The sequence below is a fragment of the Empidonax traillii genome, unplaced genomic scaffold (genome assembly GCF_003031625.1).
Source record: "Empidonax traillii isolate 1590-97213 ecotype Southwest subspecies unplaced genomic scaffold, ASM303162v1 scaffold903:size462939, whole genome shotgun sequence".
Taxonomy (NCBI): Eukaryota; Metazoa; Chordata; class Aves; order Passeriformes; family Tyrannidae; genus Empidonax; species Empidonax traillii.
Genome location: NW_020956096.1, coordinates 104,192 through 126,254, shown reverse-complemented (window position 1 = coordinate 126,254; position 22,063 = coordinate 104,192). Strand labels below are relative to the sequence as shown.

At 48.4% G+C, this 22,063-nt stretch overlaps 2 protein-coding genes across 37 annotated transcripts in view; one reads left to right on the top strand and one right to left on the bottom strand.

Moving 5' to 3' along the window:
* The window catches only part of MAPK8IP3 (mitogen-activated protein kinase 8 interacting protein 3), a 70,943-nt gene extending 54,403 nt beyond the window's left edge, over positions 1-16,540 (top strand). For 33 of the 36 annotated variants that reach the window (XM_027902709.1, XM_027902707.1, XM_027902698.1 and 30 more), the window contains 17 exons: positions 122-292; positions 1,876-2,002; positions 2,633-2,728; positions 3,873-4,034; positions 4,935-5,100; positions 5,523-5,708; positions 6,311-6,494; positions 7,232-7,354; positions 7,600-7,680; positions 8,941-9,008; positions 10,103-10,251; positions 11,039-11,210; positions 11,333-11,446; positions 12,814-12,852; positions 14,495-14,674; positions 14,928-15,071; positions 15,625-16,540. In XM_027902709.1, the coding sequence (XP_027758510.1) occupies positions 122-292; positions 1,876-2,002; positions 2,633-2,728; positions 3,873-4,034; positions 4,935-5,100; positions 5,523-5,708; positions 6,311-6,494; positions 7,232-7,354; positions 7,600-7,680; positions 8,941-9,008; positions 10,103-10,251; positions 11,039-11,210; positions 11,333-11,446; positions 12,814-12,852; positions 14,495-14,674; positions 14,928-15,071; positions 15,625-15,746 (2,284 nt within the window). In that variant the 3' untranslated portion in view covers positions 15,747-16,540. The remainder of the gene's footprint in view (positions 1-121; positions 293-1,875; positions 2,003-2,632; positions 2,729-3,872; positions 4,035-4,934; positions 5,101-5,522; positions 5,709-6,310; positions 6,495-7,231; positions 7,355-7,599; positions 7,681-8,940; positions 9,009-10,102; positions 10,252-11,038; positions 11,211-11,332; positions 11,447-12,813; positions 12,853-14,494; positions 14,675-14,927; positions 15,072-15,624) is intronic. The other 3 variants (XM_027902712.1, XM_027902714.1, XM_027902691.1) reach the window with 1 other exon arrangement.
* Positions 16,541-19,787: 3,247 nt separating this feature from the next.
* MRPS34 (mitochondrial ribosomal protein S34) lies at positions 19,788-21,804 on the bottom strand. Its single transcript, XM_027902730.1, has 3 exons — positions 21,436-21,804; positions 21,311-21,353; positions 19,788-20,490 (listed from the first exon to the last, which is right to left on the bottom strand). The coding sequence occupies exons 1-3, from the start codon at positions 21,751-21,753 to the stop codon at positions 20,213-20,215; spliced, it is 639 nt and encodes a 212-aa protein (XP_027758531.1). The 5' UTR covers positions 21,754-21,804; the 3' UTR covers positions 19,788-20,212.
* Positions 21,805-22,063: the final 259 nt, after the last annotated feature.

The following is a 22,063-nucleotide window of genomic DNA, read 5'->3' as shown; positions in this document are numbered from 1 at the left end:
CAGCTCTGGGTTTGAAGTAGGGTCCCTGATCCTGCACCTCTTGCTTCCCCTTTTGTGTATCTATGGTGTCTGTCTCCCCAGGCACCTTTTCTCTTACTTGTTGGCCTTTTTCTGTCCCCAGCTTCAGCCGTCTGTTTAGCTCTTCCTCCAGTCCCCCCCCAGCAAAGAGGACCTACCCCTCTGTGAATATCCACTACAAGTCTCCCACCACGGCGGGGTTCAGCCAGCGGCGCAGCCACACCATGTGCCAGATCTCCTCCGGCAGCCGCACTCTCGAGTTCTTCCCTGACGAGTGAGTCATGGGCTGTATGCCAAGCATGGTCCCCCCTGCAGCTCTTCCTAAAATAAGCTGGTTTCCACTTTAGAAACTGTGTGATGTTAGTATGTCTGTCCCCTGTGGTTTATCTCCTGGAGCTTTCACGCATCAGTTACTGTGTGAATGGGCTCAGCAAACCTCGTCCTCCCAAGCATATTGTGACCATGGCTTTCCAGGCCGTGACAGATCATCTCAGCAGGGATCACTGCAGCTTGAGTTGGCCTGAGCTCAGTTCTGCACTCATATTTGCTGACTGGGATGGAATGAAGTAGGCTTTTTGTGGTGGAGTGTGATGGCAGCACTGGATGGAATGTCTGCCCAACACTTCTGACAAGGAGTTTAGGTGAAGACAAAAGTTCTCTCCACAGCACATTTAAATTACAATATTAGGTTTTAATCTTAACCATTCTAAAAATGAGCCTCTAGATGTTGCTACTGCAGTCTTACCACAATTCTTTGTGTCTCTGACACAAAGGGAGAAAACTCTTCTGTGCTTTACTGACTTTCACAACGTGTTCTGCCATTGCGAGGTTGTGCAGTTTCACGTGGTATGGTTTTTTGGAAGAACTTCGGAGGATGTGGTGGTAAAGTAGGATACCTTCTGCAATAAGAAGGATTTGTTGAGAAGACACTGGCTCAGGAGAAGAGTAATTGTTTTATAAGGATAAATTTGTACCTTGTAGATACCCACTGCCTTTCTTCTGTCTTTTTCTCTGATGGCATCTCACAGTCCTGCTGTGGTGTCTGAGTGCTTCCCAGCAGTGCATTACACAGTGGGACTGCACATCATCAGAGCTGCTTGTGCTCTCCTTCTCACACTGGGGGAGAAAGCATGAGCAGGGAAGTGTTTTGTTTCAGCAGGATGTGTGTTTTGTTTTAAGTAAATATGTCGCTATGTGTGTGTGTGTATAAGTAGGGAGTTTTGGTTTGGATTTGATTGTTCTGCTGATGTTGATTGTATCTCATAATGATACTTAAAAAATCTGTTGAGAGCTGGAGCTGACACTCAAACTGCTTTTGTTTATATTAAAACATGCCTAAAAGCTCACAGATCAATTTTTGGTTTAACCTTTGCTAGTGCAAAGCTGGAGTTGTTCTCTTGGAACCAGCAGTAAGTGCACATTTTCCTTGTCAGCACAGAAAGCCTAAAAATGGACAGAAAAATCCATACTTGGCTATAAGTGAGGAGGGGAAGAAGTCAAAATGCCTTCCTGGTGGAAACATTAGATCAGTAAATCGTAAAGGCTCAGCAAAAATTGGTGTGATCTGCTAGATTTGTAGGTTTTAGGGAAGGGTGATTCCCTGTTTCTGAAGGGCTCTTGGAATATTTTAAGTGGTGATGACAATGACTTGGCCTGCCACACTGCACAGGTGACAGAGAGATTACAGCTGCCTGTGTCTGCTCCTCAAGTTTCTCTTTCTCTGATTCCCTGCATCTGTTTTCACAGCTGGATTTGGTTTGCTCTGTGTGCCCTCCCCTGTTCTGGCCACCCTCCTTTCACCCTCAGCTCCTGCCTTTAACCATTGATTGAGAGGTAATGCTGTGCTTCTCTGCTCAGTGACTGCACATCCTCGGCACGCCGGGAGCAGAAGCGGGAGCAGTACCGGCAGGTCCGGGAGCATGTGCGGAATGACGACGGGCGGTTGCAGGCCTGTGGCTGGAGCCTCCCAGCCAAGTACAAGCAGGTAGGGACCACACTCTGAACAGGCTGAGGGGAGGTACCCTTAGTCATTAGCTAATGACCTCATAATTGTGCTTGAACATTAGTTATTTCATTTATACTCTGAGAACTTTAACAATTATCTAGTATTAAAAACAGATGCTGCTTGCACTCACTTCTCCCCATCAGTAACACAAAATCAAACATTATCAGCCTCATTTGTTGGCTTGTGACTCATTTAACTGGTCAGAGATGCCCTGAAAGGGAGGAGCCTTCCAGCATGGCTTGAAAGTGGATGAGGTTCAGGCCATAGGATCATAGAATTGTTAAGTTTGGAAAAGAACTTTAAGTTCACCAAGCCCATTTGTCACGATGGAAGGCAATGCCAGCGTCCTAACTCTGCAGGGAGCATCCTTTCTCCATCAGCAGCACCACATGTAGCCTCTGTTAGTCATCACTGGGGCAATGATGATGGGGAAATGGTCTATTGGGTGGGCTGCTCCTCTTCCCATAGGGACTCTGTTTCACACAAGATGTGATAGGAAACCTCAGTAGCAACCAGCTCTGATCAGTCCTACCACTCTGATTACACCTCTCTTGCCATATCCTGGTGTTTGCAGTTTTATACTGTCTTTTCCATCTTCTCTCCCCCCAGCTGAGTCCCAATGGTGGTCAGGAAGACACTCGCATGAAAAACGTCCCCGTGCCTGTGTACTGTCGCCCACTAGTAGAGAAGGACCCAACCATGAAGGTATGTTGTCTCTGCTTACCATGCAGTCCAGAAAGGAGATAAGAAATAAGCAAAGAATTTGGGTCACTAGACCTGCAATTTCTACAACAATCTACTTTTTTGACATTGTATATTGCAAATTCTGTCTTCTGCTTCCTCTTCTTGAATGGTGATTTCTAGTGGATGTAAGAAAAAGTATTTTAAGGACACAATTCGCAGCTGGTTCTGGTTGGCAGATTCACTGGTAACAGGCCAGTATTATCTGGAGCAGATCTTTGTGAAGCTGTGTCTATCAATACTAGAATGTTTTGAGTAGAATGGCAGTTGGGAAGGGGTGGTCGTCTCTGCAGGTACCACAAACAGTTACCTGAAGTAACTGTTTGTTTTGAAATAGCCAGTTTGTCAGAACTTCATTCAGAGATGATTTTTAGAAATCATCCTGAGTATTACGTTGTAAGAATATCCTTACAGCTGTTGTTTCTGGAAGGTTGGTGTGATCTTTGGATAACGTCCTGTGCGGCATCTTTCCTCTATGGCTTTGAATAAATCCAGTATTTGTTTCTGTAGTCATGTTCCCAGCATTCTCCTAAAAAACTCACTCATAGGAGGTTAGCTGGATTTGATTTCAGAAAACAGGCAGTGAGTTGCTTCCACCCCACACTGGTTATGTGGGAGCTAAACCAGCAGATGGTTTTTCACACTTCCAGGGATGGGGCAGCCACAGCTTCTCTGGGCAACCTGTGCCAGGGCCTGCCCACCCTCACAGGGAAGAATTTGTTTGTAATATCTCATCTAAACCTGCCCACTGTCAGTTTGAACCCATTAAGCATCTGGCTTGCTTTGCTGCAGTGACTTAGGAACCCCGGAGTTGGAAAAACCGAGGACGCTGGAGAAACCTTTTTTCAGCTACACACCTGATTTATTATTTTCTTTAACTCTTTTAGCCACATCTATTAAAAAAGAGTCATTTTTTATGGGCTCGGAGATTCTCTATCTTACCTTCTTTCAATTGGACTGTCTTCTATTAGAAATCAGAAAGAATTGGTGTTTCCAACTAAATGTTTTAGATATTTGACATTTGACAGTTCTCCAAAAGATGCCTGAATTCAAAGAGACCCTGGATCCTGCAGAATTCTTAGTTCAGATTCCTATTTCTGTTCCTTAGCTGTGGTGTGCAGCTGGAGTCAATCTCTCAGGATGGAGACCTCTGGAACCGGAGCCTGGGAATGGGCAGAAATTGGATCCTGGGCGTGATCCCCTCACCTGTGATAGGGAAGTGGAAGGCGAGAACAACAAAAGTAACCATACATCTCCTGAGAAGAAAAAGGTCAGAAAAGAAAATGTTTTTTTTTCTCTGATGTTTTTTCTCATTCCATCCCCTGCCATGCCCCCTCTCTCAGTACTTCGCCATAAAATGCTCTGACTTGTGGGTTCTGGCTCTTCTGTAACTTTCTGTGTGATTTGGGACAAATAATCCAGGATAAAGTTTTCCAATTTCTTCTTTTGAAACATTTGGAGTTTTGAAAAAAATCCTAGTAATAAGTGCTTGGTGAGGTTGCTAGGAAGATTATGGAGTCCTCATCATTATAAATAAAAAAAAAAAAATTAATAGAATCAGGCAAAGCTTTGTTAAAAGAACAGAGACATAGAGTCTGTGAGTCCATTTGGACCAGAAGTTAAAGTTCTTGAGATTTAACCCAGTTCTGGTTTTTAATAGTCTTAAGTTTTTTAGTTTTGTATTTTTTAAAGAAGCATGCTGTAATTTGCAGATAACAATTCGACATTGTATCCTCTATGGTTTGTGGGATTTTTCTCCACAGCTGTCTTACACTGCTGCCCTATACTCTTCTGAGACCAGCTTGCTTAAGATGATCAGTTAGGTGCATCCCAGCCTCATGGTGTTCTGGCTGAAGGAATATTCAGTGACATATTCGTCGGACATCTCAACAGAAAAATTAGTGGCCAAATTCCTCTTGCCCTAAGGAGCCAGATAGGCTCTTTGTCCAGTGCTCTGGATACTAGTGCAGCAATATGAATGAAATTAGATCAGTAAAAATTAAAATATAAATTAATATACAAACATATACAATAGAAAATAAATTTACTATAGAATAGAATGTATAATTTAATATAAATTACACCATGTGTAAATGTTGCCAAGCACTGCTGAGGCTCAGACTGATTCAGGAGGAGAGCTGATTGGGCCCATATGTTTGCTCCCCCAAAGGCAAAGGAGCTCCATGAGATGGATGCCACATCCAGCCGTGTCTGGATCCTCACTAGCACACTGTCCACCAGTAAAGTCGTGATCATTGATGCCAACCAGCCTGGCACTGTGGTGGACCAGTTCACTGTCTGCAACGCCCACGTGCTCTGCATTTCCAGCATCCCCGGTGAGTGGAGCCCAAGCTGGGGTCTGCACTGGGGCACCTGCCCCACTGAGGAGTGCAGATGTCCTCACTTGGGAGCTAATCCTTGGGCTCTGTTGTGTCCTCCAAACACTATAACCCAGAACTTGCCTTCCTGTTGTGGAGATCTCTCCCTGTTGAGTTGCTCCTTTGGCACAAACAAAAGATGGGTTTTTGGGAACAGGAGCAATCCTTGCCAGAGTTTGGGAGGGCTCTGTACCTGCCCTAGATGCTGATTCTAGGGATGAGGGGATCTGCCATGGTGCTGGTGGAAGCTGTGGTGTCTCCCAAGGTGGTGAACCCCAAGGGTCAGCATCTCCCATCATTAGGGTGACCTCAGGAGTGCAACTACACTAAATGAGCAGTGACAGCTTGGATTACGTGAGAATCTGTTCTTTGCCCTTCAGCGGCCAGTGAGAGTGACTATCCTCCGGGCGAGATCTTCCTGGAGGGGGATGTGAATCCCGAGGAGTCAGCTGGAGCAGACGGTGTCTTGGCAGGGATCACGCTGGTGGGCTGTGCAACCCGCTGCAATGTGCCACGAAGCAACTGCTCCTCGCGTGGGGACACTCCTGTGCTGGACAAGGGGCAGAGTGAGTTTTGGGACATAAAATTTAGTGACGGTTCAATTACAGCTAGTCTTGTATGAGCCCATGGTGTTAGAGCCAAGTCCTTCTGTCCCCAAGTTAAACACTTGAGAGGCCTCCAGAAGTTTCTTAATGTGATATGGGAGGAACAAAGGCCCTTTTGGTACATCTCTCCTCTGAGTCGTTTTCTCTCTGATCCACATCCTGCAGCCCTGGTTGTGGGGGTCATGCAGCAGAGTATTTTGGACAGGTGAGATGTTTGCCCTGCTACAGTTGCTGCTGTTTTCATTGCTTTCTCCCCTGAGCCTTGGGGAGCCAGTTAAGCTCATATACAAACCATGCTGCTGCCCTTGCTGACTCCATACTGCAGTGACAGCCCTAGAGGCCTTCTGGTGCTGTGTTAGTCACAGATTGTGCCTCACTTTAAAATAGTCTCTGTTCCCCATCCAGGCAGAAGATGCTGGATGAGCTGCTGTCTGTGGCACAGGCTCAGGGCTTGGTTGAGTTTGGCAAGGAAAGATAAAGAATTGACTATAGCCTGATGTCTCTATTTAGTTAACTCACCAGCTCATTCTCCAACACATCTCACACTGCTCCTTGTCCTCCAGGTGAGGTGGGTCCTGTCTGCAATGGGAAGATCAACCAGTCCCAGTCTACTGAGGAGGCAACAGAGGCTACCGAGGTCCCGGAGAGCGGTGCCAGCGAGGCAGAGCCGGCGCAGGCCCGGCCTGGGCCCCTCACTGAGCATGTGTTCACAGACCCTGTCCCAGCACAGGCACCCAGGCAGAACGGGTAGGAGCACTGGGGTCAGAGTGCCAGCTCAGTTACTGATCAGCTCTGTTTTCATAAGCTTTGGGATAAGAAAAGCGGCCTGGTCTTCTGATAGAGTGTCAGACTTCTATCAGTTTTGTGCCCAAGCAGTATTACAGATGGGGTTAGAGGAGGGAAGGAAATTAAATGAAAATAAACATGGCTTAGCCTGCAGCAGATGGGGTCTCACTGTGAAGGTAGACCTGCGGTTAAGGCAGATCTTCCAAAGAACATACACATTTCACATTCCTACTGAAGGAACTTCCTGATCTGTGGGTAAAAATGATGATTGATTTTTTTCTAGTAGTACCTCTGATTTGCTGTAAAAGTAACCAAGAAAGCATATTAAGCACCCAGAAATTCTTAAGACAAACAAGTCTGTTGTGATGGCTTGAGGAGCAGAGTGGAGGTCTTGGGTACAGATTGTTCCTAAATGCCCAAGTTGCTCTAAGATATTTCTGTTGAAGTTGGAAATGAACTGTTTATGTAACAGCCCTTCTAAACACTGAGTGTAGATTTGAAGGGCTTGTTGTTTGTCAGCAGGGGAGAAGGGAAATGTTGCAAATTGCAAATCTGCAATTAAAAACCTCCAAAGGATGAGAAGTGATTTGTGCCTGCAAGGCCCCACACCTGCCTGTAAGTGCCAGGCTGTGGGCCTAGGAGGGCATTCTGTGCAGTGCTGCTGCTAAACCTCTCATGCTGTTGTTTTGCCTCTTCAGGGAGAATGGGCAGCTGAAGACAGAGCCCAGCACAATACTGCCAGATCAGGAGCCGACTGGGGATGCTGCTGGGGCCTGCACCAGTGCTGCCCCCACCATGTGGCTGGGAGCTCAGAATGGCTGGTGGGTTCCCCTTGAGCTGGCAGATCTCTGTCACCTCCGTGCTCTGGGCTCTGTTTTTCATGTCCACACACCTTCAGTTCACTGCTTGTTTCTGGAGAAGGTTTTCATTCCTCATTTCATTGCTCAGCTCACCATAGTCTCAGGGTTTTAACCTCACTTTCCCACCAGAAGAAAAGACTCAAGCCTGGTGAGGCTGAAGGTATGGGGCCTGCTGCTAACCCTTCCCAATTTGTCCTCTCTCACAGGCTTTATGTGCACTCGGCTGTGTCCAACTGGAAGAAGTGTCTGCACTCAATAAAGCTGAAGGACTCTGTGCTGAGCCTGGTGTAAGTGTGCATTCCAAGGGACCTGGAGGAGAAGGTTCAGGGCATAAGTGATACTTTAGAGGGGCAGTAGAAGCTCTTTGCCAGACTCACAGAACCACAGAATGGTTTGGGTCGAAAGGGACCTTAAAGATCCTCTTGTTCCAACTCCCTGCCACGGACCAGGTTACTCCAAGCCCTGTCCACCTTCCTGGCCTGAACAATTCCAGGAATATGGCAGCCATAAATTTTTCTTTGCTTTCCCAAGTGCCCTGGTTTGTGAGGGAAGTTTCCCAAGGTTTTTGTTATGGTGAATCTGAGAAATCTGGTAAAATAACTGCTCAGAAGCCTTTTGGTCTTTTGATCAGCAAAGATATTTATTTGTTGACGTTGGGAGCGAGGCTGTCACCACAAAGCTCTTGCTCAAAGGTATTGGTACAAAACAGGGTAATTTATACAGTGTAACTCCTATGATTACAACATCTTACATACATATTCATATGATTGCAACATCTAATCATACATATTGATAATAGGTGGAGTATAGAGGTGGAGCTTTTCTTGGCCCTCAATTCTGGGGGTACATCTGCCTTTCTTCATCATTAGTTCATCTGTAGTCTTCCTCAGTGTGACCTCTAACTTTCCACTGTCTTTGCCCCAGTCACTGAAGCTTGGAGAGAGCCTTGGCTTTAGGCCTGTTTCTCCTATTCAAATGTCTACCTCGGCTGTCTTTGCCTTAATTTCTGGTCTACAGCCCCATTGTATAATGTTTCCAGCCTTCTTCTTAAGATTGGGTCCAAGGAACGGAACAGAAGAAATTTTTCTTTAGCAATTTAGGCAGAGCAGGTGTGGAGGGGAGAGTTTTCTCAGAGCAAGATACGTTGGTTAACTCTCTTTAGGCCTTGCTCTCGTTTTATGGGTGAGCCTCATACTGACCCATTTTCCTGCTCAACTGCAACCCTGACACAATTTAGTGCATGATTAGCAGTATCAGGAGGAAATGAATAGAGAAGAGAAAGGCAAAATTTCACTGAGTAAAGTAGGGGGAATTTGTTGAAATTGATGGGGTTTGTATTGGGAAGGAGAAGAATTTCCTCAACATAAAATTTAGGGATGATCCTATTGCAATGAAGGTGTGACCTCTTGCAGGATGTTCCTGCAAGTGCTAAACTGACTGGGAATTGTAGAGACAACATAAAGATAGTGTGTATGGATGGCAGGAAGGGTTTAGTAGTCCATCAGATCTACAGGCTTTTGTAAGTATTTACTGTTCTGTGATTTCAGGCATGTGAAAGGGAGGGTCCTGGTTGCTCTGGCAGATGGAACACTAGCCATATTCCACCGGGGAGAAGGTAAGAATAGAGTAAACAAAATGTGGCTGAAAGTGCAGCAGTACAAACACAGAGTTAAAACACACAGCTATTATACACATAATTGCTATCCTAAACTATCCCAGGCTTATGCTAACACCGCTTCCTGAGCTATTATGAACAAAAATGTGTGTGTATGGGCTGTGTAGCACATGTAGAGTAAATGTGACACTTTAGAAATGTATATGCAATGCATACATTGCTTGAGGCACATTTGGTAAATTCAATTTCTGTTCCTCTTCACTGCTGTGAGTTTTGCTTTCCTATGGCTTGAGCAGTTTCTTAGTTGTATTCATACCTGACAGCACTTGGGAATTTGCTAACTGTGACTAATGTTGGCATATAAAGAGCTTAGTTATTCATTGAGTAGCAGTTCATTCAGCAAGCTGAAATATAGAGATTTCTGGGTTCATGCAATTCAAATTTTGATTCAGCCTTTGTCACTAGCTCAAGCTTGACCATTGACACATCAAAATTGTTCCCCTCAGAAATAAGATAAAGCTTCATGACATAGAGACTGCCTGTCTGTGAAGGACACAATATCTGCCTGTTTAGTTAGAAATAACAGTGAGAGAAGGGAGATCTCATACCTTATCCTGGCTTTGACACTTTGAGGGAATTATGTTGTATGTATGTGATGTGAGGAAGCCTCAGTACAAGGACTGTATGGCCCCTTTCCTTTTCAAGTATTCTTCTCCTGCTGGTTTTGTTGTACTTGTTAGAGAAGCCTGTTTGTTTTATTGCAATAAAGGATATTTAAATTAGCCTGATTTGGAGCACTTTTAGACACCAAACTAAAATTTATTGTTACCTGTTTCATCAGTGTAAGACTATGCCTGAAGTAGGAGTATGGTAGTGGATCAAGGGTTGGACTTGATGATCTCAGAGATCATTTCCAACCCATCTGATTCTATGATTCTATGGAGGCATGGGAAGGTCACAGGCATAAGCCAGCTGAGCATGTGAGTACCACTTAAGCCTATATACCCAAATACACAGGGGAAGGTAGAGGATTCTGTTGTATGCTGACATGCCACAGAGGAGATGCATCTTTCCACACTTGTTTTTCACCTCAGATGGCCAGTGGGATCTCAGTAACTACCACCTGATGGATCTCGGCCACACTCACCACTCGATCCGCTGCATGGCCGTGGTCTACGATAGAGTCTGGTGCGGCTACAAGAACAAAATCCATGTTATCCAGCCAAAGACGATGCAGATTGAGGTAAGAGAGCACATGTGTGTCTGTGCACACACACATGTTGTATTTATTCTTACAGCTGTTTTATGCTGCGCTGTGTGAAATGCAGAACCTTTGGGTTGTCATTGCTTACTGCAGAACCCAAACTGTCAGTCTGGGTCATTTATGATTCAGTCTGCTGGGAGGTAATTATCCCTTCCTTCCTTTCCAGAGCATAATTCTTTAAATTAGTCTAAACTGAGCATTTTCTTTGCCTTTACTCGTGAGTCTATGAGGCCACGTACTGTCAAAAAACCTTTGCATATGGTCCGAGGCTTCATCTGTAGGCACTGTGGCACAGAGGAACAGTGCAGTTAGCAAGCCCCCGTTAACAAGCCTAAGGAAAAAATGATGTTTAGAGCCTTTTGGTTGAAATACAGTACAGTGGTGTTGGTACAGATCTGTCTAAGTGCTTGCAATAATCCTGTCAAGAAGGGAAAAAGTGCTGGATCTGAAGTTCACATCAGTGAGCCAAAGCAATTTGACCTTTGGAATTTATCCTGGAGTTGTATGTTTTCCTATTCTATCAAGTACATTGAAAGCCCTTGGTTTCTAAATGTCCTTGCTCCTGATCTGGTCTGCAAAGACCATCAAAGCTGCTCAAGCGAGGAATTTTCTGCGTGCTGTAGTAAACTGCTGTGGTCAGCTGGCATTAACACAGCTTCTCCAAGAGCTTTGGAACCCAAACAAGCAATCTCAGTTGAGGAAAATGGAGTATATGTGTAGATAATGGCAAACCTATTGTGAACTCATGTTGGTTCCCCTATTTCAGAAGTCCTTTGATGCCCACCCTCGACGGGAGAGCCAGGTGCGACAGCTGGCATGGATTGGAGATGGAGTGTGGGTTTCCATCCGCCTGGACTCCACCCTGAGGCTCTACCATGCCCACAGCCACCAGCACCTGCAGGATGTTGACATCGAGCCTTATGTCAGCAAGATGTTGGGTGAGGCAGTGGGGCCTGTCAGGAAGGGGTCTGTTACTTACTGAGATCAGAGCAGAATTTGCCCAAAGCGGACCTTGCCCAGAGTCATCACTGACTCCCCAACTCTCATTCATGCTTCCCAGGCACTGGAAAGCTGGGTTTCTCCTTCGTGCGGATCACAGCCCTGCTCATCGCTGGCAACCGCCTCTGGGTGGGCACCGGGAACGGCGTCGTCATCTCCATTCCCCTGACAGAGAGTAAGTGGCATTTACTGAAGGTACTTCTGCATCCCCCTACTAAAAAAAAGAAACTTTTGGGTGTTACTTGTGGGTGGCTCAGGCAGATCGATGCTTTCCCAACATCTGACACCCCTTGATCGTAGCCGTGTTCAGGGAGAAGAGCCCAAAGTATGAGCAGCCCTGGACTTGGTGTAACTCTTCTTTTTTAAGGAATTAAGCGTTTGGTTGAATGAATGTAATCTATTTAAAACCAAGCAGGTATTTGTTTCTGCCCTTTTCAGTTCATTTGAATCTATTTCCTCCTTGGGGGAACATCTCTACCGTCCCTACAGTCTTCTTTTTAGAGCATGACCTTGACAGAGCAGAGTGATATGAACTGATTCTGTAGCTACTGTGAAGCAGGAGAAACAAAGCTTTAGAAATTGTAATAAGTCTCCAAAAGGAGGCCGTGGGATGAGAAGTCAACAGGAAGATGTCCCTCAATATTTCATTTTGGCACAGACATCTCCATAGCAGTATTTTCCAGAAACTGACCTTAGAAAAGCTTGATTTACTCAAATTAGGGCTCAACTATATCAGTCAATTAGAAACTGGTATCATACACCAAATCCAGCCTGGGGAGGGGACCCAGCAGTAGGAGTAAATAGGTGCATCTCCAGAGCTGGAAGTTTAGTTGAAGCTCTTAGTAATCCTGTTCTGTACCTGCTCATCAGCATCTTATTTTGACAGTCTGTTCCAGATCACCATGGGGGAGTAGGATTTGAGGCTGATTGCAATTGCTTTCAATAGAAAGCAGTCAAATTTACATTTTCTCACCACTGCTCACAGGAAAGCTGAATAGCTCTTGTATAAAAGGAGCAAACCTCTTGTAATCCTCCTGGAAGTCAAGGATGGTCTCCTCTGAGGCCAGTGGAGCTGGATGTGCCTGGGGCTGACACCAGGAGGGCAGTGACACAGTCCTCTTCATGCATTGCAATCTCAGTCTCATTTCTGAGTCCCTGTTCTGAAGTCCACTCTACCTTGGGGCTGCTGTCCTTAATCTGAGTTAAGCTTTTTCCCTGCTGTCAACCAATTGCTTCACCTTTGGGTGTTCCTGTAAAAGCGTGGTAATCAGGAAGGTCTCGGTAGAAATGCAGCAGTGGATCCTTGTGACACAGTCCCTCTCCCATCTCAGATACCACATTTGTCCCTGTAAGGTAAGAGCCAAGTAAGCGAGAACAGTGCAGGTGTGAACTATATCAGAGCTCCTGTGGTGGTTTCTCTAGTTTTTTTTACTATTTCTGTTGCCCCCTGAATTATCTCCCAGTAATCACCTTTTTCTTCTCTCCCCTCCTGCCCACCACTTCCCGTGCCCCTCTGTGTTCCCATTCCCTGCCTGTGCCTAGCTGTAGTCCTCCACCGAGGCCAACTCCTTGGGCTCCGGGGTAAGTCCACTGCCTCTTCTCCTCAGCTCTCACTCCTTCCGCGCCCGCCCCCGTTGCAGTCACTCTCCCACCCTTCCATCCTGCCGTTCAGCTCTTTCCATCCATTGTTCCTCATCACTCTTTTCCTTAAGTCACACTGGAGAAAAACAACCAGAGACAATCATGTAAATATCCTCATTTCTCATAGCTACGAACATTTTTTTCCATCTCATCAGCCATCCATCTGGTTTTCTTTTGTGTTAAGAGTAATTTATTCTTCATCAGTGGTTCCCTTGCTATGGTAGGTCAGGTTTGAGATGGGGACTGGAGAGGTTCATTCAGTCAGAGGGTTCCAGGAAGCAGGAGTAGAGTGTTCTTCCAAGGTCTTCCTTGGTCATCCTTGTTTTTCCAAGGATGTTTCTCTCATCACTTGCAGGCCAAGGGCAGGAGATGCTGTGGCACCTTGCCGGCTGCAAGCCATCAGCCAAGATGTTTAACCCAAGAGGAGCTGATAAACATGAACTGCCTGGCTTTGTTCAGAGCTAAGTTCAAACTGTTTGGTTTGCTTGCCCAGCTAAGGCAGGGTCTGAGTTCAAATTTATGCCTTTCCAGGGTGAGAAATTAGTTTTGGTTTTTTCACTCAAAGAAATATATATGGCTGTCCAGAAGCACTGCCAACACATCTCCTCATTTAAAGCATCTGATATTAGTTGCAGTAAAAAGCCAGATACTGAACACACACTGATTCTCATTCCTCCATCAAAGCATTTGTACTTGTCTTGCCATCCTTACTTGAGCCTGATAGTGAAAAGTTTCCTTTGTTTAGATTACTTAATAACTGAAGTCTAGCCCAAGTCAGAATACAGAACTACAGATAATTAATGAAGCAATCAAGCTTCATTGAAAGCTGCCTGATTTTAGTACTGTTCCTGTTGTACTGATGTGAGTGTATGCAGAAGGAAAGCATGTGCTGTCCTGGGCCCTGAGCATTGGTCTCTGTTGCTTTCACATTCTCGAAGCCTGGACATGAAGGATGCAGGCCCCTGAGCCCACCTTGAAATCCTTGGAAGCTGTGGATGGTGAACATGTTTCAGATATTCATTGCTGGACTGGTTTGATGTTCTGGTGTCATGGTTAAATCAAGAACTGAGGAAGGATCTCACTTTACTTCTGTGATGGCTTTGACTGGGCCAAGAGGCTTCACCAGACCCAGAGACTGCTTTCAGCAGCAGGTGTGCTCACAGCTGGGCACGAGCAAAGGACTTGACTTGGAAACTGAGCAACTTCACCAATCCAGAGAATAGCAGTAATTCTCCTCTAGGTGCCCTGGGTGTCTCTGGGAACAGTGGGCACCTTTGGATACCCTGCCAGGTACAAAAGACCAAGGTTGATACTAGGACAGTGGGTAATTTCTGGAGGCTGGACAGAATCACTGCTGGTGAGTCCTTCACTGGGACACTAGTCTGGCTTGCCCCAGTCTAAAAGAGAGGTACTGTGTAATCTGGTGTGGTCTCCTCCATCACATCATTCACACAAGACCTTTAAGAGACCTGTGCCTTTAAAGGTTTTCCTTCATGACCCGTGAGTTTTCTCTTTGATTGAGTCCCTTCTGTAAAGGCGACTCAGAGCTATCACTGATGATGTTCCTCCTTTCTATCTCCAGCCAACAAGACCTCACCAACCTCTGGAGAGGGCAGCCGCTCCGGCGGGGTCATCCACGTGTATGGTGATGACAACAGTGACAAATCTGCCAGCAGCTTCATTCCCTACTGCTCCATGGCTCAGGCACAGCTCTGTTTCCATGGACACCGGGATGCTGTCAAATTCTTCGTCTCTGTGCCTGGTAAGGAAGAGCAGAGCCCTTCCTCAGCAGGGGCTTGTTCCGCCAGCCCCTCTGTAGCAGGGCTGGAGCTGCTCTGCAGCAGACGGGGTGCAGACCATGGCTGGCACTTCATGTGGCTCACAGAGGGATTTGAACTGCAGCGACTGCCAGATTTGTCCAGCAGAAGGAAATGGTCTGCCTGGCGTGTCTGTGCGTGTGTGAACTGCACGGGGGCTGAGCAGAGGCACTCACAGCACCTCTGTCCTCTCCCCAGGCAATGTCCTTGCGACCCTGAACGGGAGCGTGTTGGACAGCCCTTCGGAGAACCCCAGCACGGCGGCCACCGAGACCGAGGGGCAGAAGCTGAAGAACGTCCTGGTGCTGAGTGGAGGAGAAGGGTACATTGATTTCCGGATCGGTGAGTGCCTGTGGTGGGAGGCACCTGGAAGGGGAGAGGGTGTGTGGCTGTGGTCATGGAGCGAGGCATCGCTACTGTGGGGAGCCAGAGCAGAAAAGCCCTGCACTCTGTTTCTCCTGCGTCTGGCTGTGAGGAGGGATAAGGATTTTCCTTGCACAGTGCAAGGCTGCCGACCTGTGCCTGCAGTGCCACATGGCTGTGTGGATGGCTCTGGAAAGAACAAACCCATCTGTGCCTCTGGCTCCAAATGTTGCTGCCCCACTGGGATCACCCATGCTGCTGAAGGTGCTCTTGTGTGTAAAAATTGACTTCCTTGAAAGGCAGGGTGGTTTTTGCTGCTGCTGGAGTTGGTTTGTCCCATCCATGCAGTCCGACTTTGGAAAAGCATTGTCTTGCTGTAGTTGTTCTCCAGGCACAGAGGAAGGTCTCAGCTCATGGTGTCTGTTGTCAGACTGCTTGGAGTTAACAGTATTGGCCACTTTGGAGTATTCCAGAGCAGTGCACTATGGGATTTTCTTTCTTGCCATTTTTACTCTCTGTTTTCTCTCTCCAGGGGATGGGGAAGATGATGAAACAGAAGAGAACGCAGGAGACGCCACACAGGTGAAACCAGTACTTTCCAAGGCTGAACGGAGCCACATTATTGTGTGGCAGGTATCATATATCCCTGAGTGAGAATTCCTCCACCCCCACGATGTAAGTGTCCCTCCTCCCGCCTGAATGCCAAGATGTACATACAGAACGCCTGCATTATAACTCCTGCTGGAAACTGACCCCAGACAACTGCAACGGCTCCTGCCTCAGACTGTGACCCCCTCGGAACTCGCAAGCTTTCATCTCGGGCCTGTGCGCTTTCGGCAGGGTTGGATTCTTGTTCTGCTTTGGAGCTGGCATCTACAAGGAGAGAAAAGGCAGCACATCTTGAAGTGAGCTTGGAGCCAGGACTGTGGGAAGCCTTCGCCCAGCTGGAGGGGGGTGGCTCAGGTTCTCAGGCAGGTTGCTTCACTCCCACCTGCATGAGAAGGAAATGTGTCCTCAGGCATCCCCTGCAAAGCACTGGTGGTGAATCACTTCTGCAGCACCCCAGCAGAGATCCCTTCTAGTTCACCAGTGGGCTCTCCACCTTAAGCACAGAGTAACATCCCATAGTCTGAGAGGAGATTGGTCCAAGGAGCCCTCAGTAGAAAGGAGCATCATGGTTTGGGCAGCCCTTCTGCTGCTGGGCTGGAGGAGGCACCAGCACCATTGCTGTGGGGTTCACATCTTCCATCCTTGCAGTGGGAAAGTCCCCTCCTCTGCTGCTGCTGTTGCCTTAGCAGTTGTGTGCTGGGTGCCTGTGTGTGTCCCCAGAGGATTGTTTGGTGGCCTTAGGTGGCCAATGGGTGTTTGATTGTGGAGGCCACATGGCTGTGGTAGCAAAGGGATACTAGAACACTGCACTTTCAAGAGCAGAAAAGGCAACTGGGAAATCCCAGCATATTTTATCTAACATCTTTTATCTAACACTAAGTGTGTTAGTAAATAGTTCAAAAAGCTGGAAATTTCTGACTCCTGAAAAAAAATTGACAGCCCCTAAGAGAAGTGGGGATGGCCCTCCCTGTGTAAACACTGCTGGGCAGATGTGCAAAAAAAAAACAGGGCCAGGGAGAGTGGTTTTGAGCTCAAAGTGTAGAATGTGGCAGCTCCAGGTGTAGAGGCAATGGTGTGTTCCCCCTTTCTGTCAGCACAGTCCCATCCCACAAGGTCAAGTTCCGTATCCCCAGAGCACTCCCTTCTGATTGTGCAGGACTAGGACAAGTCGCAGTTGTTACTGATGAATTTTGAAGCTCCTGGTGGTCATCTTGTTTCTTCCCTGAGCTGTGCAGCACTCTGGGGTTCTCATGGACATCCTTATGACGTATGGGGACAGCTGGGCAAGCCTCCATCTCCCAGAAAGCGCACAGCTATGTCCTGTGCTTGCTGCCGTGGACCAGGCTGTTCCCAAGGCTTGTGGTCTAAACCTCCTGCTGTGCTGCAGGGATGCCATATATCCCAAGTGATGCCATATATCCCAGGTGATGCTCTAACATGTGGCTCCTCTGCTGATGCAGCAGCACTGAAACGATTTTTGAATCTGCAGTTCAGGAAAGGCTGGGGCATTCATTGCCCCTGCAGGAAGGCAAGCAGCACCTCTGGTGAACAGAGGCCTCAGCTCACAGTGGTACCCACACTGCCTGTGAGCAGTGCTGGTGACACACACCCACATCGCTGCTCCCCCAGGCAGGAATTCAGCTGGAGGGAGCCTTCCAGGCATCTGCACACTGGGCTCTGTGCCTGGCACTGGGCGAAGGGATAGCTGGAGTCACCATCTGCGTATGGGGGGACCTTTCACCAGGGACATTTCACTGGGGCACTGCTGACCATGCCAGGCTTCTAATTCACTTTCCCCATATGCTTTCTGCTAGGAAGAGCTCTTTGGGTCCCAACACAGAGTGCATTGAAGTTAAGAATATAACATTTAAAGCACAGATTCCACTGTCATGTAACAGTTCATCAGTTAGGGCCAGGTAAACCAGAATTTGGGATAGTTGGGGGGGGGGGGGAAGGAAAAACCCCTGGTAGAGTCCAGTTCCTTCACTTTGTCAGCTCTTTTGTAGGAAAATCAGAATTGCAACATTTGTACCTCTGTTCTGTATCTGGTTTGAACAGTTGAAGGGACATCACTCAGTCTCCTGTCACCCACTGGGCTCTGGCAGCATGAGGAAATCAGTCTGGGGCCTCTACCACCAGGTTCCTTTCCAGCTCGGTGCATGTTTTCCTCCAAGAGAAGCACATGACCCAGAGGGGCAGCTCCAGAGGGGAGACCCAGCCTCTGCTGGCAGCCCCTGCAGCCTTGGGTGGCTGCTGGGCATCAAGGTGAGAACTGACTGGCTTCAGCACACTTCCCTGTCATATCTCCACTGTGATGTATGTAAAGTATCTTGTATGTTACAAAAGGATTTTAAAAAGTGTCTTAAGGCCTGTAAACTCCGCTGTTTGGTCTGAAGATGGCATTCTGTAAAGAGCCTGCTGTATGAATACGTTCCCATGCTTTGTTCCCTATGCTATCAACAACAAACCATATCTGTTCTGTATGTAATAAACGTGTTAACATCAGCTTGGGCAGTGCATTGTGTTCCTGTGAAAGCACTGGGATTGCTTCTAGGTGTTTAAGAGTGGGACATTTCAAAAGGGTGGGAGTGCAGTTCAAGTGTTCACCGTTGTTGAGCAGTTAGTGGCAAGAAATGAGGTGTGGATGGTTCACAGGGTCGCAGCAGAAGGGGCTGGTCCAGCAAGCCAAATGCAATCTGTAGCTTCTGCCAGCAGCAGAAATTAAAGGTGGAAATTAAAGGTGGAACAGCTTCAGAAATAGAAGAGCAGAGAAGCATCTATCTGCTGGCTTGCTGCAACTTCTGTCAGGGTGGCCCCTTCAGGTGAACTGCCAGGATTAACACGTCAGGTCAGCTTTCAGCACTGTACAGGGCGGCAACTTCACAGTCCCTTGGGCATCTGCAACAGACACTGCGGGGAGGCAGCTCCTCAGCCCCAGGAGCACTTGGACACCATATTTATTTTGTTGAACCACCTTAGTTCAAGGGCTGTACGTGGCAGTGCACGAGGGAACCACCTCCTTACGACAGGAGCATGTTCTGCCCTGAGCAGGGGCCCTGAGGTGAATCTCATCCATGACTAACGCCTGCACTGTGGGGCAGCACAGGCCAGGGTGTAGTACCACTGGCAATGCCTCCAGCATTAGTGGGGGCATCTCAACCACAAAGTTTGGAAACAGGTACTGCGACCAGTCCTGCACTTCTGGGGCTGCACCCTTGAATAAGGTCAGGAGCGGTTTGAGCAGGGCTCAAGGTGAAGCGCAGACATGTCTGGTACCCCTCGGGGTGGGTGAGGAAGCAGGCCACTGCCATCATCGCTCAGACAACCCCCTGTACAGGTAAATGATCTGTGAGGTAACTGTACAGGTTTGGGAGGGCCAGCAAATCTCACACCACAATCTGGGTGTGAAATCCAACCTGTGGCAAATGGGCTGTGCAGCTTCCTGGAAGGGACCTTCACCATCAGGAAGGCTCCCAGGCTGCCCAGGGTTCTGTGAGAGGACACCCCTTCCCCCAGGTGTTCTGAGCTCACCAGTAGGACAGGACTGTCCTGATCAGTACCACCCAGACTCCCAGCTGTACAGGGCCCCTTTCCTCCTATGGCCCAGGAACCTCAGTTCAACATGAGCTGGGGCCTTCAGTTTTCCTGTAGCTGTGTCTGTCCCCAGCTGTTCCTGGATGGACCCCTTGGACTTGGAGGGGCTCAACTAGGTCATCTTCAGAGGTCCCTCCCCACCCAAACTGTTGGATGCCTCTGCACCTTATGCTGTATCAGCTCTATCTGCTTTTGCTCCTGGCTGGGCTCCCTGGTGCACCCTGGTCATTGCCTTGTCCAGGGCTGCTGGGGGATGCTGTGACCAGACTTGGCTCTGCCCACTGAGGGTCTGTGCTCCCACAGGAAGGCACTGCCTGTTCTAGGGCTGTGTTCAGATCCCAGTCGTGCAGTAGAGAGGACTGGATTGTTCTACTCATCCCATTTTACACCCCCAGCTCTCTTCCTCCTTGCTCATTTGGTAAGCTAATGGCTCTGCATTTGGCCTTCGTGATAATCTCCAGGCACTGAAAAAAAAAAAATTCCCAAGTTTTCTTAGAACTGTGCTGCAGAATTAAGACAACATTTATTTTCATTCGCAGATACATTTCTACACAGTTCTGTGAAATACTGTGATGTTATCAGTCATTTCTCTGTGATTCGTGCAGGACCCAAATTATCTAAAAAATGTTGTCAATTTTCAGGCTATGAAGAAAATTATGCTCCAAAGAACTGCAGCTGGCTGACAAGGAGCTGTGTCCAGGGAACCAAGAAGGTTCCTCTGCTGAGACCAACGTTATGGAAAAAGAGTCAGCATCTTCCTTTTGAGATGAGGTGGCTGTACAGAGCTGGGGAGAAAGCCAGGAAACCTGGCTACCTCCTACCATGGTGAGCACAGGGCTCCCTGAAACACCCCTGTGCACTGGGCTTCTAATGGGCAGTGAGAGGCACGTGGGAAGCTCGGGACACAGAACAAATCTTTATACAGGTGTCCCTGTAGCTTTTTTCTTTGCCCGTTCTTGGGGAGTGGCCAGGACCTTCTGCAGATCAATAACTGGCTCCTCTGTGACTGGCTTTCCCTCCTTCTGCCACTGGGCAAGGATCATGGCTCGGAGCAGCGGGGGGTACGGCAGGAACCGAACAGTCTCCTCTGGCACTGGGGTGAATTTCTTGAAGGTCTCCTCCTCGTGCTTGGGCACCACACGCCAGTCATGGTACATGACTTTGTCGATCTCCCTCACTTCCTCTTCAGTTTTGCCTGGGAAAAGATGAGGAACACAAGTGGGCAACACTGTCACAACCAACTTCCAGGAAACACAGCAACTCTTCAGCACCCAAAATGCTACAACAGGTAAGAGTAAATGGAGTTTTCAAAGGGTTGAACAGGACCTCCCCTGCTATACTACAGGATCTCGCTTCTGTCCTTGGAAATCAAAACAGAAACAGGCTGAAAGGACTACAGGCAAGTTGTTCCAGTACTATTGGTGATTCCCTCCCTTAATTTAAAGTGTCATTCCACCTCTCTCAGGTTCCGTTCCTATGGCTAAAGAACAAGAGTAATTTCTCTCTACACTGATGAAAGTTCTCTGGAAAACTGAGTGTTAAAAGTGCCCAACAACTTCAAAACCTTTGAATGAGAACTACTTCACTAACTCCCACAAGGGACAATTGTGTACATAAAATAAAGCAGTTCTAAAAAGGGAAATCAACTCATTCAAGCATTAATCAAAAATTTCAGGAACACAAGCTGTTTGCCACTGCAGCTTTTTAGTGACAATTTTACCCTGTGCTCATTCTGTGTCTTGCCTTCAAAGTCTCAGAACAGTCCGTCAGCTCATCTAGCACTGCTAGTGCTGCTGTTCCCCAAGGTCATCTTGCACTGGCTCTCCCACAGCACTCCTCGGAAAGACATTCCGAGGGAGCTAGATCCCAGCTTTTGAAACTAAAAGAAGGGGGAACGTCTTTTCCCATTCGCAGATCTGAGAAAAACACAAATTCCCCAGGCTGGGAGCGGCCGCGGTTTTTCCTGCCGCCCTCCCGGTGCTCTCCACGTGGGTGGGAAAGCGAGGCGGTCTTACCTCTGAAGGTGAGGTAGCCCCAGGCTCTGCCGTGGTCCATGTTCTGCAAAGAAAAGCGGATGGCGCTGAGGGCAGGGCGCGGCGGGCGGGGCTGCCGCGGGGCGGGGATGGGGCAGGGCGGGTACCTCGGCCGTGTAGTCCGCCTTCACCTTGGTGATGACCCAGTAGCAGGGCTCGTCGTGCGCCCACAGCCAGGACTTGCGGGTGACGGTGCGGCCCACGCCGAAGCGCGGCAGGCGGCAGAGCAGCGCGAAGAGCCGGTTCTCGTTCCGCACGTCCTCCCAGGCACGCACCGGCAGCCGCTTCTGCGTCAGCGGCCGCCGCATGGTCTCGTAGTCCAGGGCGAAGCGCTGCGAGTCCCGCGGGCGCTCCTTCAGCGCGCGGTACTCGCGGATCTTCTTGGCCATGGCGGCGATCGGACGGTGCAGCTTCTTGCGCGCCATGGCGGGCTGACGGAGCCGGGCCGGGCGGGGCCGAGGGGAGCCGAGAGGAGCCGAGAGAGACCGAGGAGTGCCGAGAGGGGCCGAGGAGAGCCGAGGGGGGCCGAGGAGAGCCGAGAGGGGCCGAGGAGAGCCGAGAGGGGCCGAGGAGAGCCGAGAGGGGCCGAGGAGAGCCGAGAGGGGCCGAGGAGAGCCGAGAGAGGCCGAGGAGAGCCGAGAGAGACCGAGGAGAGCCGAGAAGGGCCGAGGGAAGTCGGGCTTGGCTGTTCGAGATGTGCATCCGAAACAGCGTTTGGGATAGAAAAAACAATCT

Bases quoted from the DNA above. Each gene is read 5' to 3' on its own strand.
- MRPS34 (XM_027902730.1), bottom strand. From the start codon at position 21,753: ATGGCGCGCAAGAAGCTGCACCGTCCGATCGCCGCCATGGCCAAGAAG. The intron at 21,354-21,435 runs GTACCCGCCCTG...TTTTCTTTGCAG, and splicing joins AGGCGGACTACACGGCCGAG to AACATGGACCACGGCAGAGC. The intron at 20,491-21,310 runs GTAAGACCGCCT...ATCTTTTCCCAG, and splicing joins GGGCTACCTCACCTTCAGAG to GCAAAACTGAAGAGGAAGTG.